The following is a 19336-nucleotide window of genomic DNA, read 5'->3' as shown; positions in this document are numbered from 1 at the left end:
AGTTTCTGGCTTCGGACAAGCTTGTATGCCGGCTACGACTTTACACTTTTTATGACATTGCCAACGTGTTTCTCCCCGTAGTATCAACGACAAGCTAACAACTACTGATATTTGCCAACTGGCTACTCGCAAAGCTGGTGTCTGATGCGATCGTTGTAAATGTAACGTGGTGGGAACGATGGCGGCAACCAGCTGGTTGCCAGCACCGTTAGCTGACGGATTTTATTGTCCTCCAGTGTATGTGTGTCGTGTCCGGAAAAAATGTACGCTGGAAATTAGCGACGAACGGATGCGACCACCGTTTAATGCTCCTTGGTGGTTCAGGCAATCCAGCTGATGACTGGGCGATGAGAATAGCAACTACTCCCGATGCACAAAACTGCACCGTGCCAGATTGAGAGTACAATGATAGTGTGTGATCGGGTGCATTTTTTACGACGCAGACTTTGAACTAGTTTTAAAAACGGAACAGATATAGCCCACAACAACTGGTTTCGGTAGGAGGGAACTCTGTTACGCATCAGCTGCAGTAGTTTAGTGTCATGGATGGAAAATCTTGCCGCCATAGTGATGTGATAATGAACTGCGTGCAGAATTCACTTCAATTTTTTTCTAGTTTACGATAGTATGCCCATTGTTTGCATAGAGTAGAAGGCCTTTTCCAGTACCAGTATCACTATGGCAGCAGCAAACCCACCTGGAAAGTAAGTATCAATGAATAAGCCGTGCTACAGGTGCAGAGGCTATTACTTTACCGGCCAACACCAAGAAAGGTATAGCGACACCTCTCAACACCACCGGATGTACCAAAGATCCTTCCTGACAGGTTGGCATTTCGTTATTGTACGTCTTCAAAAGACGTCTTATTATTCCCAGCTCTGTCGCTCTAGTCAGTCTGGTAGTATAAGATGATAAACATTTAAAAAGGTCTAAACTTATGGCAAACATACTATCGATCTCCCAAATGGGATACATATACTCACGTTAATTTGAACTGCTCTGTGTACATGCTCTTCTTCGGCAACACGAAGCTCATTAACCGTAACTCACTGTACAGCCCTTCCATCTTATCGGTCAGGTGCAGTGTCGATGTTTTTGTCCAAGGATTTGTGGAATTAAAACGCAATTTGTACAGTAAAACAAGAATTATATTCATACTTACCGTGCGTAGTTCGCAGATTTCTTTTGCATCGAAATGATCAGCTATCTCACGGAAAACTTCGTTGAGTTCGCAATGGAAAGCGAACCCACCCTGTTTCAGAAGCCGAACTGCGGTTACGAGATCTTCGAATGTTCGAACGAAAAGTGCACCGCCCGTTGTATGCAAGTGGTCAAAGGTCTGATAAAACATTAATACCATTATGATTTGCCAATTAATTAAGTACAGTAACATCGTACCATGGCAAGTGCCCGATTGTATGAATCATTGTTGAACACTACTGAGAGTGGAGCTTCAATTAGTTGATCGATTGTTTTCGGACCCTGATTTGTGCTACTGAGCAGCTCACCAACGATGGACGCCGAGTAATAATTGTAAAGCAGGAAATTCATTACCAACACTGCAATAAGCACTATTCGTACCGACAGCTTCGCCGATGTTTGCGTTGTTCCTTGCTGAGCAATCGCACCGATCATATCGATCAAGTAGTGATTCGGTGCGAAGGATGAAAGCTCCTTATGGAAAATGGACATACCTTGCAACACTACGAGTACTAGAGCAAATATTGAAGCAGCACTGTACCATGTGGTATTGGTAAAGGGTGAAAAGTAATTATACTCCTGCGTCGCTCCATTCAGCTCGGGTGTAAGACGAAATACAAAACCCAACCTACCGAGATACAATATAGTTAGTTTTGTATTTTTTAAATCAATTATGATCACTCACCTATAAATCCAAGCTTGAAGCAATATTTGAACGCTCAGAGGTTGCTGTTGTAAGCTTTGAAATATTCCCGAACCGATGACGTCGAAGTTTGGGAGAAGCTCCAGAAGATCCTCATTCGATTGCTCGTATTTTACCCTGGAAAAGGAATTGCTTGTCACAACATAGTTCATGTTAATCCAGCACACGGACACGAATTCTCAATACTTACGAAAAGTTATGCACTTGCTGTAAATAATTCAATACTGCAAAATGAAACTTTTCATGTCCAAGCATTCGGTGTGTGGAATTTTCGTTCCATTTTGTCATCACTAAATCGCTAACCGGTGCAGAAGGCTGGAGAGTAGACCGCATCAATACAGACTGTTTTGCTGGTCAGAATGATATACCACCTACCAATAGTAAACCACGAAGCTGGAGTTGATGAAAGTTCGCTCTCAGCTTAACTTTGCTAAATCCAGCTATTATGTGTGTTCCCGTCTCCTGTCTCCAATGTCCAAGGGTAGCCGTGTGGAACGGTGCGCAAGGCTTGTTGCTAATGCCATACAAATCTATAATATGGTACAGTGAATTGTTTGTAGCCTTCTGTATCCACAGCACATCTGAATCAAATCGCAAACATAACATATTTTTCCCATCCTGGATAAGATTTTTCAACTGATATTTGTTTGCGAGAAAAATCCATGTACGAGATCCATCAAAATACTCCTCGGATAAGTTCTACATGGGAAGATAATTATTTACTTCATTGATATAGTCAACTATGCTTGTTAACAACCTTGTAGTCATAGTTTTGAAATAAAGGACAGCTATCAACATCAACTATTATTGTGAGCGATCCTGACGATGTTGATAAAGCAGACGATAACGTAGTGAAGGTTGCATTCGAAGTATGTTTTACGGATTGAACGTATATACCATTTTTGAATAATTCCTTTGTAAGGTTAGAAAATTCTGTAAAAAAAAACACAAATAATTATTTCTTAAACAATTTTCTGCGCCACCATCGCTTACCTTCGCTGCAACTCATTATAAACACGCGTTTAGCATGGCGATATAACAGAACGTCCTTCAACACTTGCTCTTCTAAACTGAAGCCTCGATTTGGGTGGGGACAAAGTATTAAAAATAGCAGAAATGTTAACATTTTCCAGACAAATAATGACAATTCTATATAGTTAGACACACTTACAGGAAATGAAAATCATTTCAAAATCTCCTGCGCTTTAAAGCAAACAACATGGACATCATTATACTCAATAATTAATGTGCAATCAGTGCTTCAACCTATCAATCACAATTAGAAGTTGACGTGGGGCAATTTAAATCGGCCCTCCTTTAAACTCGTTGCCAGCGTATCGGTGCTGTGCTTAAGGCATAATATTTACCTACTAAATCTTATCGAAAACAAACACTAAAGATAAAATGTGTTAGTATTCCTGCCGTAACGGGTTCCGGAGTCCGATTGTGCGCCGCCGAATGCTTTCTCGTTTTTCCGCCAAATAAATTAACCCCGATAGTGTGATACCGACTGCAACAAAGCAAAAAGCGGGAGAAAACGAAATAAACGAAATTTATAAAAAAAACGGGTCACAAATCCAAACCATTAGCATCGTGGCTAGTGGTGCCTTCGCGGCCGTTTGACAGCTATGCACAACCGGCGTCTTTTTGGCGTTTTTTTTTTACAACCTCCCAATATAATGAACGCTAGCAAAACCTCCGCCAGTTCCACCGAGTAAACCGTTGCACTTCCTTGGCAGATTGGCATTGCTATTTTGTGGATCCTATAAATCCGCTTTACGATGCCCGTTTCCTGTGCTCGCATTAGGCTTTGGGAGGGAGAGTTTTTTTTTTTTGGGGGCAGTAAGTAAAAGGTAAAACAAAGGCGCTAGTCGTCACACACTGTTAGCTTACGTGATCTTGAACAGCTCACTGTACATGCTGTGCTTGGGCAGCACGAATCCCATCACACGTATGTCATACCTGTACAATCCTTCCACCTACAACGAAGAGAGGACAGTCTTGTTGAGATGAACGCTTATCAATCGGAATCGGAACGGTTCCGCGGTTGATAAATGGCCGGTACCGTGCGCAGCTCGCATATTTCATTGGCGGTGAACTGATTGGCGATCGTGGGATAAACTTCTGTCAGCTCGCAGTGCAGCACGTGTCCGCCGCGTCGGAGGTAGGGCACCGCATGTTCAACATCCGTAAACAGCGGCAAATCGTCCGGCGATCGTGGCGGTAAAGCTTTCCGCTCATGCATGCGTGTGCTGTACGGCAGCGTTTGTTCCTGGAAGGGAAGTCGGGAATAAAAACGAACGAATCATTAGCCCTTGCGGATGAACGCTTGTGGGTAGAGTAGAATCCACGCGCCAATAATCTGATCGTGTGTGATCTTGCGCACTAGCATGCTCACCCTGAGCAGTATACGATGATAGCCCGTATCTGTCAGGGACAGTTTGAGCGGACTGTCGATCACTTGCGGGATGCTTTCCGGGCCAATCATCTTTGAACTCAGCAGCCCGCTGACCACCGTGGAGGTGTAGTAGTTGTACAGCACCAAATTAGCGACCAGCAGCACTATGACGGCGACTCGCGACGGCACCAGCCGCGATACGTTCGGCACACCTTGCTGGGCGACGCACGACATCACGTCCAGCACGTACGCCATCGTGGCAGCCCGCGTATGCCGGTGGTGCAGGCAACGTGCGGAAAGCAGGGCCAGATACTTGAGCACCACCACCGACAGTGCGAGCGATAGCAGAAAGGCAACCCAAACAGATGGCGAAAATGGAGCAACGAAACCGTTTCCTTCCGATTTGCTCCCGATGTCCGGTGTGATTTTGTAGATGAAACCAGTTCTGCAAAAAGATAGTTCGGTGCGGATTAAGTTAGCGAGTTCTGGTGGTTGGCAGTTGGGACGCCCTACTCAAACGCCCAGCTGTAGTGGATCGTGTCCAGTTCCGGCTGACGGCTCAATCGCATGATGATACCGGTGGCGGCTACGTCTGTTTCGTGACGCTGCACTACTCCCAGCAGCCCTAGCCGGTAGCCCGACCGTAGTCGACCTGCCCAGCCACGTGTTGGACGGTATTTGATGCTAGAGAGTAGCCAAAACGATAGTATTCTTTAATAGCTGGAATAGTAAAGAACTCTCGTCCGCATATTGCTTACGTAAAATTGTGAAAATCTCTCAAGACAACTAGCAGCGCGTAATGATACTTGACGAAGGCCACTACACCCTTGGTAAGGCCGGGTTCGCTCAGCAAACGATCGACCTGCTCGGATGTAACATTTGCTTGATCGATCTACAGGAAAATGGAGCAACAATTGAACATCCGGAGCAACCCATTCAACATCCCAAAAACGAACGGATACAAACCACGGTAACTCCACGAAGTTGCAGGAAGTTGAAATTTTGCCGAATCCGGTACGCGCTATAGTTGGCCGTCACCTGCACGCCACTTTCATTGCTCCACCTGCCCAGCAACGTTTGGTAGATATCTTTGCAGAGATGGCGCCCCTTCGAATAGATATCGAACACATTAAACACCCCGTGGTCGGCCGTTTCAACGGCCGTAATCAGATCCGAGTTCATTTGAATCCCGGCCGTGTTCCAGAGCGTTTGCTGTAGCACCGTCCCGGTTGAGTTTCGCGATAGCAACAGCCAGCTGATGGTGTTGTTCATGTAGCGATGCTTGGAGACCTACAAAGATAAAGCATCATCGGCCAGGGTGAGAAGATTACCTTCCGATACGATCCGCGCCATAACCTCCGCGAGAAGTTTCGGTGCTCCCGGGCATGCGAAGTCAAGCACGGCACACAGCTTTGCGAACTGGCGAGGTGTGAATATCGTCGTTACATTGTGCTCCTGGTTGGCTGAAGTTAGGTCGATGTAGCGAAGCGATATGCTTCTGGCATTAGCGGCTCTAAGAACGTATGTCCGTTCAAGTGCCGACCCATGGTTGGCGAAACAGTCGAAAACGATGGCGTGTTTGCAGTGTTTTAGAGTTAGAAAATCCACTACGAATCGGTCTCGATTGGATGAGCTCGCAGCTACCACAAATATCGTCATAAAAGTTGACAGTATTAAAACGATTGGACACATATTTGCTTGATGTCACTGGGAGAACAACTGAGAATGGTCTCTTGCTGTTGCTTACATGTCGTACAATATGTCAGCAAATGAGGCAGCTACTTAGGATTGATTGATGATTGACAGCTTAAACATACATGATAATTTATTGAACCCAATTGGAGAATATTAAACTCGAATACGCTCTCGGACTATAAAATTGTTTTCATGGTCCTAAACGTTGGATAATAAATATTGTACTGCAAAAACCTTTTATACTACCGAAATCTTCCTTTACCGTCAGTCAGTCAGTTTTGAAACCCGTCTCTGTACTCACATCTCATCACATTCGCCCAGATGCAGCTGTGGATGGGATAATGATGGTACACGCGAATGATGAAATAGCCTTTCGAGCAATTGTGAATGGCATACGGCAGCGAAAAGGAACAACAGCGTCTCGTGACCTTCCGGTCCATGGCGGTAATCGATACCTAGCCCTGGTTAAGAGCTTGTGATCTTTCTTCGCCACCAGTTCAAGATTGTTTTTTCTCCCCTCTGTCTTCTCGATATGTCGCTCGGTTCAAAAATTGTACCGCTTATAGGGTTAATCGTGGTGGTCCCCGGATCTGGAGCACACAAGAAACACCGATGCAGTTCGGTCGGATCGGGTGTATATCTTCGCACGCGTACACAACGACACATATGCCGCTCGAAATTTTGCTACCATCAACCTTGACCATTTTCATACCACCCTTTCCTCCGGTCGGTTGCGTCCCCGTTCCTCCCCGGTTGATCGTGCCCACCAGTCGAAAAACCGCAAGCACATGTGCAGTTGTGCACGCCGAGCGGATGCACCTTGTGGTGAATATAATAAAATTATAATTTTTATTATACATCCTTTGTTTTCATTCAAACCTAGTCCTCGTGTCATTGACGCCAGCTTTGCCCTGGTTGGCACGAGAGAGAAGGAGAAAAAGCGAGACGTTCGATCAATTTTACACCCGTAGTCACCTTGAGAAACCAGAAGCGGACGTGCTGGAAACCCCAACGTCAACACCGGACACCGTGGAGAGCTGTTAGCTGGTTTCATCGTTTGCTGGATCGTGGATGAAGTTTTACGCAAAAACCTACACGCCACGCTCGCCTGTTGCGCGGGGCCACTTTTTACCATGTGACATTATACATAATTATATGCAAAAGATTGACATGGCAGTCAATAGAGCCAGGGACCGAGGGGAGGACAAGATAGCCGCATAAGAACATTGAGGTGCAACATTGCCGTATGTGGATCACTATTAAAAATGCAAATGTAATGTGATGTAAGAACTAGGTACGAACATTTATAAGCGGAAATTTGCATCACCATGGTGCATGGTATTGTTTATAATTGGTTGTCTCATTTTATTAAAAAAAGAAAACAATCAAACGCATGCTTTATAATGTTGTGGCAAATCATTAAGCGCTCACAAAGAGTTTGCTTTCTTTCTGCTTTTTTGCAGTCAGTTGTCTGAATCCCACGAGTTGGGTGAAAAACAATATGCTGGTAGTAAAAATCTTCTAAGTTAAATTACAGACCACCGCTCCAAGAACAATCCAGCCGGGGGAGCCCTGTATCAGCACCCAAACCTCGGTGGACATCGGGCTGGACCGTGTAGCGTAACGATGGTCAGAGTGCCGGCGAATTGTAGGGCACGGCCAGACGATTTAGTGTAAATGAGAAGCCACAGACGCATTCTCAATACGGTTATGGGAGAGTGATTTTCCCAGTTCGCACGGGCGCACTGGGCCGGGGAAAATAACTGCTGGCATTGTGTCTGGGAAAGGCATCGTTCCGGAAAGCGGTACCTTCGGCTTCTGGGGCCTAATCTTTACACGGCGATGAAATTAAAGGAAACGGAGAGTAGAAAAAAAGGGTTTTGATAGCGCTGGCAACAGGAGAATTGCGAACCCACCACCGGGCGGGTCGTCAGCCATGCGGGTGGCACAACAGTTTCCTACGCCAACATTCCTTTACGAGCCTTTAATACCGTTCCATTTGCGCTAAAGTATTTGTGTCAAGTGTGTAGTGCCACCGGGGCCTGACGTTGCCTGATGGTGCATTCGTATCATTCTTTTCTGCACACGTGCCATCATGCGGTGATTGGATTGAAACGGAATATGGTACCAAGCAATAGGCCAACATTCACATTTTTTTGCGTACGGATCTTTTACTTTTCAAACGAAGAAGGATCCTCTCTTGATGTTGATCGACCACAACTTCAAATTGGTACACATTAAATAATAATACTGGGTGATCGGTACACTACGGGCAGGAATTCTAGATCTGGCTTGTTATATTTGTTGGTTTAACAATTCGATTTTCGATACTTTTTTGAACAAACTTTCAGCTAAAAAGTCGTCAATTGCGGTCAATTATTTGCATTCTGTGCTAAGCACAAATTTTATTCGAAAGAGATAACAAATTGGGGTAAGTTGGGAAAAAGTTTCTCTCCTTTGATCAAAAATCCTTTAAGATTCCTTTGTGTAATTTTTAGACGAAATACTACGAAACTTACTTACCTACACGCAATATGATAAGATGATTGAACGAAAACACATCTTTCGATAACTCTGTGTTAATAATAGTTTGTTCTGTGTATAATAGTTTGTTATTACGAAAAAAATTCGCCATACATATAGAAGTTATTAATGGCATGCTTAAGCTCTATTCTGCTACGACAAAGCGAACGAAACATCAATCGATTATCGGACAAAATGGCGAGCAAAGCTGTACCCCAACCATGCGGACACATTAGTCTAGTTCACGTTTGCCTCGGGCAGCAAGACTCGATTTCCGGTGCAGCCGCTAGGCAAATGCACCTGGTCCAGTCTAACTGGGAAAGGAAAAAAAAAACACACAAGTTCTCGAAGGATTACTAGACGACGATACCGCGGATGGATGAACAATTTGCTTACGGTGCTTCGACTACTCTATCAATCTCGCATAGTTTGTCTGAGCCGAGGCGATGTTTAATTTATCATTGCAATCAATCATTTTACGCAGCATTAATGTTATCATTCGAAGGATAGACAGTGCGACAACAAAAAAAAAAAGGAGAGATGGAAACGAAAGCAAAGCGATGCAAAAACCCGAACCCCGTGTTGACGGTCCGGGACTGGTACATCATGATAGGTCAATTGAACGGTGGGTGAGTTATTAAACGCAAGCGAGCGACACCCGCAAGGAGCACCGCCACACCGGCGAACCGATGGAAGAATTTATGTCGGGGAAGCGAGAACGAAAGGTAAAACGATGCAGAGAAAAGCGGCAACAACAACAACAACAACAAACTATCATGCAGCAATACATCTCATCACGAAAGTGGAGGAAAAATAAATGCTCCAAACGTCCCAACGTCACCACCTCACCCGTCACGTGCATGCACCGATCAGGCGCAACGATCATCATCGGTGTTTGCGGAGGCTCTCATGCGCCGCCGAACGTCGCTCCCGGATGGCTCCGTTTGGCGAGTACTGTAATATTAAAAGCTATAACTTTTTTATCATAAATTATAATTGTGACAATAAACGGAGAATTACACCTTCACAGGCTACCTCAGGCCGACATCGCTCGCCTCGGTGATGATGTACGAACTACTCCGTGCGCGTTCCAACCTTCATTTTTGCCGGTGCGGTTGCGAGCGGTGGAAAAACTCACCTCGGAAACCTCACCGTGTCCAATTCGATCAGCAGGACGATGGTGGGTGCTGCCATCGGCCCGGTGATGTGTACCGCGTTGCCAGAAGAAAGGCAGAAAAAGCGCATGAAGGATGGACGGGTTGTGTTGCAGGAGCAGGGCAGGAAAAAAAAAGAGGCCTTGCATTGCCGCCACCGTCAACCGAATGACAACCGACCGTGCACAATTGTGCAACACTAATCACTTATTCCGTGGAGACCGACCGATCGTCGTCTGTCGTTCGATGAAGTCCTCACCACCAACGCCGTTGGTGTCTCGGGTTTGTGTTCTTCGCCTCTTTTTTTTCTGCACTATGGCATTCAAGTCTAGCAAACAGGCATCATCATCAGCTAGTAAAGTGTTACTGTTTTTTTTTTGCTTTTGCTTTTGCTTCCATGCCCGATCGATTGCTAGGGCAAGCACAGTTCCACCGCGCGGCATCATCATCATCATTCAGCCAACGCTTTGCAGAATGGCACGATGAGGCTCTTGGCGAATTTTCTAAAGAATTTGCCTCTAGGGAGAATAGGCCCAGCGTATCTAAAGTGAAACCGGCGCAGACGAAGCAGTGCCCATAGTCGGTCGCCACTACTGGGAAAAGCAGAAAAGCAATCCATCCCGAGCACCCGATACGCCGGGCAAAACGCCATCTCTAAACATAATAACTTCGGCTGTCCACCGTGAATAGTTGCGCCTGCGCACTGATTGAATTAATTGATTATGAATAAACATCATGCGGAGATAAACGATCGGTGCGTTTGAGAATTGATGTTTATCGTGTGGACTGGATCGGGACGGGAGGCAACGCACCCTGGGAAGGCGGTGTGTATATCGATCGGTAAGAGTGCGGTGGTAGATGCGATTCCGGCACCGCAATAAGGGCAAGACGATGCACGGTAGTGAGTTTATCATCGTATGCCGACCCGACCCGCGTACCGATGGACATGTTTTAGATATTTTATGCTAGCAGGATTCAGCTCGTCGATCAGCTCGTCTAGGCGAAAAGGAAGCGACACAGCGAGTGTTAACCTGATTGTCTGGCAGGCGCACGATAATGTGCGGCGAACGGAAATTGTAAACCGTTCCGTGTTGCAGGAAGAAACATAACTTCCCGTGATAAGGGACGGGTCAGGGAGTGCAGAAGAGTGAAATGTGCATACCGCGCTGCCATCAGTTGGTCTGACACTTTCTGTATAATTTATTTTCATATATTATACAGGGCATGCAAAAACAGGGGGCCAGAAGAAGTGCTGCCGCGCATGCATGATCGCCAGTGACAACAAATAATATGAATTAGTGAGCAGATTTACATACACTTAGAGACAATGTTGTGCAACCGTACCATTAAATCATTCATTTTTATGTGAAATCATGACAAAACCATATTTTGAACCATGTTTTTTGTATATTTTTGACGGTAGCAATTCAACCGGTTTGCAATAATGTTTTGTTGTTTATAGTCCATTCCATCAAAAAATACAGTTACAATGGCAGTATGTATCATCAAAGAAAACGCGTGTAATTCTCAAGCCAAACTATGGATATAAAGCTAAATAAATGTTCAAAATTTACTTTAAAGTTATGTTATGTCTGTTAAGTACTCTTAACTATCCTAGAATTTGATCTCCTCTAAATGCCGAAATTAAATGTTCTTACCTTGTTATGCAGGTCACTTATACAGTAACGGATATTGACTATTTGAGAGGATAGACTAGACCGTGTAATATACTACATTTAACTCATGTGTATAAATGTGCTTCATACAGTTCTATTGATTTATATATACTTATCAACTTTTATGCAACCTTTAAATAGTAGTATTAAACCATATTTTTACTACCAGGCGACTCCATCACGAAAAGAAAACCAAGCGAAAATGATGGAAAATCTATTTTATTAGAATCTTAACATCCTTCCATTGATATCCATTTTCTTGTGAATACAATGGGAATTATACCAGCTGCTACACCTTCTATAAATATTTTCACTAAATATGGAGAATCAACTTTGTAACATGGGCATTGTATTTATTTTTCTGTTATCAATTATGTCAATAATATGTTTTTAATAATACGGCACAGTCCTTTTGGCTGTAAAATTATGTTAAATGAAAACAATGTGCTATATTTAAGTAAGCAATATTACAGGTGTTAGATAATCTCTGATAACTTCGACTGATAATTTGATGACAAAAATCTGATAACTTAGCTCGCAATAAATCGCAAAAAAGCTTTTCTGAAAATGGAAAAGCATTAATATAAACTGATTGATAGATAGTACATACAGACATTTTTGTAATTGTAGTTTCTGATAATGATGATAATTTCTGATTTATACATTTAAGATACGTTTCAAAATAATCACATTACAACAGAACAGAATTTTTGTCCTTGTATTTTTTGGTTAACCCATAGTTATGCATTGTATTTAACGACGGAACATCGAATAACGGAGAAAATGAATTTAATTTACTACTTCTGAAACAAAATAATATCATTTCAATCTTCAATCATTACAGTTATCTCCATGCGAAAATGCATGCAATAGCCAATTGTTTATTAATACTTTTAATAAATATTTTTTTGCTGTTTATTTTTAAATAAAAATAATTTTATTTTGATAAAAAATATTACCTGATCCATTATTTACGTACAATAAACCTTCAACTATTGTGAAAAAATACATAATGTCACAATATTTTAAAAATAAAATTACATTTTCGAAAAAGGTGCCGAGTAACCCTACCTCCGTGAAGTATGTTGATTCTCATAAATGAACACGACGATTCATGCATTCATTTGGTCTCAATCCGTCGATGCGTAAGGAGGTGTTTGCGCGAGCTCTTGCCCTGGAGTGTCGAAGTTGCGTGGAGAAAAATCTAGCGGTGAGAATACGGAACGTGTTGTTCGTGTGGTGCAGATTGCCAATAGTTTACGGTGTTAAAAATACTGCAGAGCTGCGCAGCACTAGTGGTAAAGAGTGATAAATTGTACAATCTAATTTAACTGTGTCTCCAACGTTTCCTGCACGGGAGTGTATATTTTCAACCAGAAACTCCTACACAACCTGTTGTCCTGTTTGTTGGAGATTCCGTATGTGATAGATTTGTGATCGAAACTGTGAATGCAACGGATAATACACGTGCATAATACACGTACCACAAAATTCTACTTTTGGTTATGTTTTAAGTGACATCAGTTACAATTGTTAAATGTGAGTAGTGAGTGCAGTGCTTATTACAGTTCAAAACAACTCTCCGTCTATAGCTTACATCGTTCAGTGGAAGTGATGTTTTTAACCGAGTAAAAATATTATACAATTTGGAAACCACCACATTACATGAAATATATTTGAATAATTTATTATACATTATTGTTAAAACCAAGTAATGTTCCTTGGATACATTTTACCATCTTTACCCTTTTTATTGATATTTTGATTGAAGCTGATATACATTATAAAATGTGTGAATATTTTTTGAAACATAATTATGTTTCACAAGTAACACTGAATTTTATATAAAACTTAATCTGATCACGGACTTCCGTTACCTTCGGCAAGCGTGTTTGAGAAACTCCATACCAGACGCGTCCATCATCCGTGATCTGCGTGGTAGCTGTTGTCAACGCTGTCGTTGCTTTCATCACTCTTGTTATCTTATTCACACACGGTGTGCATCTTTGCAGAAATGGATTCAATTTCATCGGGATAAATTGTGAATGTTACCAATCTCATTCCGACACACACTGTGCAGTTTAAGGAGATTGTTTTTTTTTTTTAAATCTCGAGTACACGGACATCCAGACATTCAAAAGGCATATTAAAAATTAGTATCATATTTCATGTAACATTTGGTAGATAATTTTTATTTAATTACGCGATGTGAATTTACGCACAGGAAAAAAAATCCAACCATCCTGCTTTTCGATATTGCAGGTCATTAAACATTGTGAAGGAAACGATTTCTTGCTACAGATAAATACACAGCCTTCGGTGTCACCAACAATTGTTTGTGATTGATCGTTGTGATAGTGAGTTCCGATATTTAACCAAAGGTGCCGGAGTGCTACTAGTGTTGTAAAAAAAAGTGCAAATTTTTGAAGATATTTCTTGTTAAGTAGGAAGCGGAATGCACCCAAAAGTTTAACCGTACCCGTTATAGTACCTGAAACATTCTCAAAACTTCATTGAGGTAACAGAAAAGCAGTACGGCGAGCTGTTTGATAAAGGTGTTCCAAACTTATTTGAACGTTGTATCATGTAAGTACCAAGTAATTATTAAAATATTAAAATCGTTACCATTTAATTTCGTGTTGCAATAGTTCAATGTTATTCATAAGTTCGGAAATTATCTACAAAATGACTTTAAATGTTAGCAATAAGTTTATAATAAAAAGGCCACTCCTGTGGTTCGGCAGTTGCTTTCCACGGATGGCGGTCTGTAACCTACAACCAAGCAAATAACCTGGTAGCTTCCCTGGCCATAACCGCTACTTCATTAACAATCTATTTGGTGATCTCTAAGACGTTGCTCTCCTAGCACCCATTGCTACCCATGTAAATTCGTTACACACCACTTTTATTCCACTGTTCATCCGACGTTTTTGTTTGCTGCTGATCTGTGCTCAATTCGAGGGCAATGAGACGATTTTTCGTACCATCGTGTGGATCTGCCCGTTGGGTGCCAGCAACAGCTTGTTTCGTTTGCGCTTTGGTGGGGGAATCGACACCGGCCGACCTACCCAACCGCGGGTACAATACCGTAACAACATCGATAGTTAGCAAGTGCACAAGAAGAACAACGATGACTAATCGCCGTCATGACGTGCATGGCGGTAAAGAATCGGTTTCAAAACAAACCGTAAATAATGTCCATTGAATACGGTGGAATAATGGTTGAAAAACGTCGGCACCAGGTCGGATCGTGGCGCTCACTCCTAGCATGCCAGGCTTTTCCGTGCACAAACGATGTGTTTTGTTCGCCGTTTTTTTTTTTTGCACTTCGTATTTATCGATGACGAAACGGTCAACGTCAAATGCGATTCATTGGCAAAGGTTCAGAGCAGCGCTATTCTCGCAACATAGCTCTTATATGTCAATTTGGTGGTGAATAATTCAATTTGGAAGACATTTTGCAGATGTTTAACATTATGTTCCCACGTTGCTTTTAAGGCTTTGCATAAAAATAATCGTTTTGATTATGCACATTAATATACACGCGCGACACGCGCTTAAATTGATGATGGTTTTAACGATTTATATCGAAAGACTTCAACAGCCGAACAGGACGAAGCGCGATATAAAATTCGTTCACAGCAGCGAAGCAATACCATAAAAACGAGCTCGAAGCTGATAAAAACGCTATCGTACAAACTGGCCAGCTACATAAATCACAAATTTTTGCGATTAGATGTAACTGTTGCGTTTTACCACCACCAGCAACAGCAGCAGCAAAAGAAACAAATTATCGTTAGAGCAGCAGCGGGCACGATTAATGATGAATAAATTATAATCACAGCACTCGAGATACAGCCCGGCCAGATACAGCCAAACGCTGGAAACGGTTTAGTTCAGTGCGTTAAGCTTATCGCCTGCTTCAACAGCAAACGGAGTAATCTGCCTACAAATTCATATATCAGATAGCTGCACCGTGATGGACAGTTTACTATCAATCAAAAACCTAAATTCTACCACCACTTTCTAGCGTTGGGAGCTTATCGAGAGGGTTTTAGTTGTTCCGGCGCATCGTAACGCGAACAAACGATGCAACAAGGAACCCACTCCATCAATGTCCTTGACTGTGCTGCAGAACGCGGGAGGATGTGGCGTGCATTTTTTTACCTCTTCTCTTGCGCGGACTATCAGCTTCAGCCTTGTGGTTTGGTTTCGCAACTGCTGGCTGGATGGTTTGGTTTTACCTACTACTGCTAGCTGCACACGCGGGGACTGCAGTGTTTATGCCCCGTCTAGCCGTTTCGACAACGCGCTCGACTTGATCGCAGCATTGAATGAACGATGGGACAGCTCCATGAAGACAACATATCCGCACCGGAGCGATCGGACATATCGGCAACTGCCGATCTTGGCAAGCCTGGCTAAACGAAGCCTTGTTTCATCTGGAGTTCGCAAAGATCGATGTAGTTTATTTCTTGTGCCGTGGCTACCTTTTCTCCCCCCCTGGTTTTTTGCAATATTTGTACCAATCTACTGAGGTTTGTTTGCGTGTGTTTATATGCGTAGTTTCGTTTCGCTCGATCGGCTTCGAGTGATCAGATGTTGTGTGGCCAGAAGGAGATATCGGTGCAGAGGAAGCGAACCAATCAATTTTCCACTATCAAGCTGGGGACAACCACAAACACAACCATCATATCGAATACTATCGACACGATAATCCATGGATCGTGAAATGCATAATCTCCATACTGGGATCATACTCACGAGTGTGGCTCGAGTAACAGTGGCTCGAGTGATAAATGTAACACTTCAGCGGTGTCGAAGATGGCTTCACTGTTTTAAATGTGGTACAGTATGAGATGAATGATGTAGATCTGAGTGCGTTACTTACCCTCTTGTGGTCATAACTTAAAAGCTGAGCAATTGACGCTGGCATTTACAATAACTCGAAAAGACTTCTCCATATTTCTAATGATCTGCAAGAACACAGACGTTGTGCGATGTATCTAGAGAGCATATGTGTTAATTTATCCAAAATATTCGAGCAGTTCGTTATCACACGCGAACGATCGCGGTAGAATTTTTATTGAGTAAGAATGCTTGTGGATCGTAAGCGCTAATTATGATCCGAGCGTACGCAAAACGTACGTAGAACAATCACGAACTCTGTGTTTGTGTGGTATGGGATTTTCATCATCGCAACGGGGGTATTATCGCTGAACAGCAGTACAATGTTTCATCATTTACATGTTCCAACACACACCGGCCGTACATCTGCCATTCGACAGATGGTATTCAAAGTAGCGCTCAAGTAAAGCATAAAGGAAATTCACTGCACACTTGTAAATTATCCAGATCCTCTTCTAGTTCTTTTTTTTTTTTTGTTGCTCGTTCGCTCATCCGTTTGCTCCATCTTTTGCTTTTGCCTTTTGCCCGACATTGTCGTTTTCCGCCAAAGGAAACCAAGGCAGTGGCGGCAATCCATCCACCGGCTCATACATACACTTCCCACTTCCCGTGCAGTGATCAATCAATAAATTATTCCACCGGCTTTAGTTTTTCCCACCGCGTTTTTTTTTTGTTTCGAACCCCCCACGAACCTGTGATATTGTGTTGTGTGTGAGAGTCTTAAGGTCTGCCTAATGAATGTGTTCGGTAAGCGCAAAACACACAAGAAGGAAATGGAGGATTTGAGCGCGGGCTGGTAATGAATTCTAATGCGCCCGCACGATGTTCGAGCCTTCCACCAGGTGCTGGCTGTGTCGAGGAACAGGTGGACAGGGCGAGACAAGATAGGCCAAAAAGGGTAAAATAGCATTGCGAGCGATCCCGCACTGTCATCGTAACGATCGGTGGCTTTTGAAAACCCGTGCCCACGTGGTGGAGCGAACCATATCACCCAATTGAATCTTGGAAATTTGTTGAGAAAGTTAGCTGTGACGATTGCATAAGCGAACTGGCAGTAGAATATCGGTCTGCGGTGGTTATGTCGGAGCCCTTGCCTCTGGTAAGCTAACTATCGAATAGAGTATGTGGCTAGTTATGGAAGTGTGCATAGAAATTTTGATGTAACCAAACAATCATCTTGTTGCTTTGCTATGTACGAAACAATTTAATGAATTGAATTGCTGCATCTTTCGTGAGCATTATCTGATTTTGTTATTCGTTCGCTCCATCGTACAAAACCGAGCAAAGTTTTACGAAGCGGGAGCGAATAAACGATGCTTCCATCGGTAACATCATGACCTTTTCGCCGAAATATAACCACGATCCAAGTAGGCTGATGGAGCCTAGAATTTGTGTGACAGTTGGCACCACACCGCACGGATGTGATCTATTTCGAACTGAAACCAAACCGCTTGCTTCTCATGCAAGACACAGGAAAAATGACGAATCAAAATGTAACGCTGAAGAAGATAAACTTCATGCTAAAACTAACCGAGCTCACCATAGCACCAAGCACGAAACATCACGCAAAGGGAAAACTCACACAGCAACGGTACGGCGATTCTTCGTATCGAAATTATACGAGCAAAGGTGACTCCCGAGCCGGAAGCCCGGAGATGTGAATGAACGAGAATGAGAATGAAATAGTAAAACAAAACCATCAACAACAACAGCAAAACTATGCTTCGTAGATGTTGGGCAGAGGACGTAATGGAAAATAAAAATAAAATCGCTTCCCATCGTTCTAAATTTTCGCTGCGATATATCGTTGAGATTCGTCTTGGTTTTGCAAAAGCGGGACAGCACCATGCAGCCTAGGGGTTGACTTTCCACTAAGCTACCTGTTTCCGATATTGGTTAAGCTTACGATTTTACAGATATACCGAAGTTTGGCCCTTAATATTGCAGCCTATCGGTTGTTTGGTTAAATTCTTTCATTTTAACTTAACGATCGAATTGTTTCTACCAACTATTACGAACTATCAGCTTAGCACATCTGAACCAAATTCGTTTTCCGGTTAAAATGTTTGCCTCAGCACTTCCAGCGATCTAGCGGCCGTTTAATAACTTCCATATCGCCTTCATTCACCTTTCGGTCGCCCTTTTGCGCTTTCGCTCTCCATCACCCATTCAAGCAATTCTTCTAGTGGGCTACGTTAAGGTCGCACTTCAATCCGACCAACCGAAAAGCACCCGTATGGGTTCGTAAAACATTTTTTTTCTCTGCTCCGCTCCTACCTGTAAGCCTCCGGGGCACCTTTGGGGTCGCGCTTGTTTCGCATCATAACCCGTGCATCCCTGGTCCGCATGTGGCGCTGTTTTACGCAATCTTTCATCAGCTGTTCAGCGTGAGTTCATCGGTTTCCCTATTTGTTTCTTCCTCCCTGCCTTTTTTTTTTTTGCTGAATCTCCCGTATTTTATTCCGTTTTTTGTGTTAAATTTTTTACAAAGTTTTGTTCTTTTTCTGTGCTGCTCACCCTGAACGTCACTCACCCTCCGACGAGATGCGTCGATGCGGGGACGTGGGTAGGCTAGGCACAGGAAGTTTGCCGCTGCGACACGCAGAGGCAAAAGACCGTGGCCAAGGGTGGGCAAGGCAGCTGCTGAACTATAATTACAAATAAATTGTGCTTCTTTGTTCTTCGGCTCATCATCGATAGTCGCGACGGTTGTCGCGTACTGGGTCCCACCGAACTCTGATGGGTTATGATCATGTAGGTGAGGCTGCCCGTGTCCCGCGCTGGTGCGTATGCACTGCTGCTGCTGTTGCTGCTGGTGCTGGACGATCATTCGAGTAAATTATTCCTTTCCATAGTACCGCCGATTGGCGGTTGTTGGTTAGCAGCAATGTGTACGGCGTTTTTTTTTTGGTTTTGTTTTTGTTTCATACATACTTTTTTCGCATGAGATTCGTGTTTGCGCTCCCGTGCTCATCTTACATAAATGATCAGCAGTGCTTGCAATCCACGGTGCACCTCTGCTATTAAGTACCGGGCGCTTTTTAATATATTTAAATTCATCCGTTGACTTATTTATAGA

At 43.2% G+C, this 19336-nt stretch overlaps 2 protein-coding genes across 2 annotated transcripts; both read right to left on the bottom strand.

Annotated features, from left to right (window-relative positions):
- Positions 1-617: 617 nt before the first annotated feature.
- On the bottom strand, positions 618-1156 carry LOC128300503 (uncharacterized). Its single transcript, XM_053036583.1, has 3 exons — positions 984-1156; positions 756-895; positions 618-697 (listed from the first exon to the last, which is right to left on the bottom strand). The coding sequence occupies exons 1-3, from the start codon at positions 1154-1156 to the stop codon at positions 618-620; spliced, it is 393 nt and encodes a 130-aa protein (XP_052892543.1).
- A 2156-nt stretch (positions 1157-3312) lies between these two features.
- On the bottom strand, positions 3313-19087 carry LOC128300497 (ionotropic receptor 75a). The gene is made up of 9 exons (XM_053036572.1): positions 18791-19087; positions 5268-5591; positions 5060-5193; positions 4815-4985; positions 4302-4746; positions 3969-4175; positions 3797-3882; positions 3572-3711; positions 3313-3413 (listed from the first exon to the last, which is right to left on the bottom strand). The coding sequence occupies exons 1-9, from the start codon at positions 19085-19087 to the stop codon at positions 3313-3315; spliced, it is 1905 nt and encodes a 634-aa protein (XP_052892532.1).
- Between the last annotated feature and the right edge of the window lie 249 nt (positions 19088-19336).

Source organism: Anopheles moucheti, chromosome 3 (assembly GCF_943734755.1).
Source record: "Anopheles moucheti chromosome 3, idAnoMoucSN_F20_07, whole genome shotgun sequence".
Taxonomy (NCBI): domain Eukaryota; kingdom Metazoa; phylum Arthropoda; class Insecta; order Diptera; family Culicidae; genus Anopheles; species Anopheles moucheti.
The sequence above is the reverse complement of the archived record's forward strand: the minus strand, read 5'-3'. Positions and strand labels throughout refer to the sequence as shown.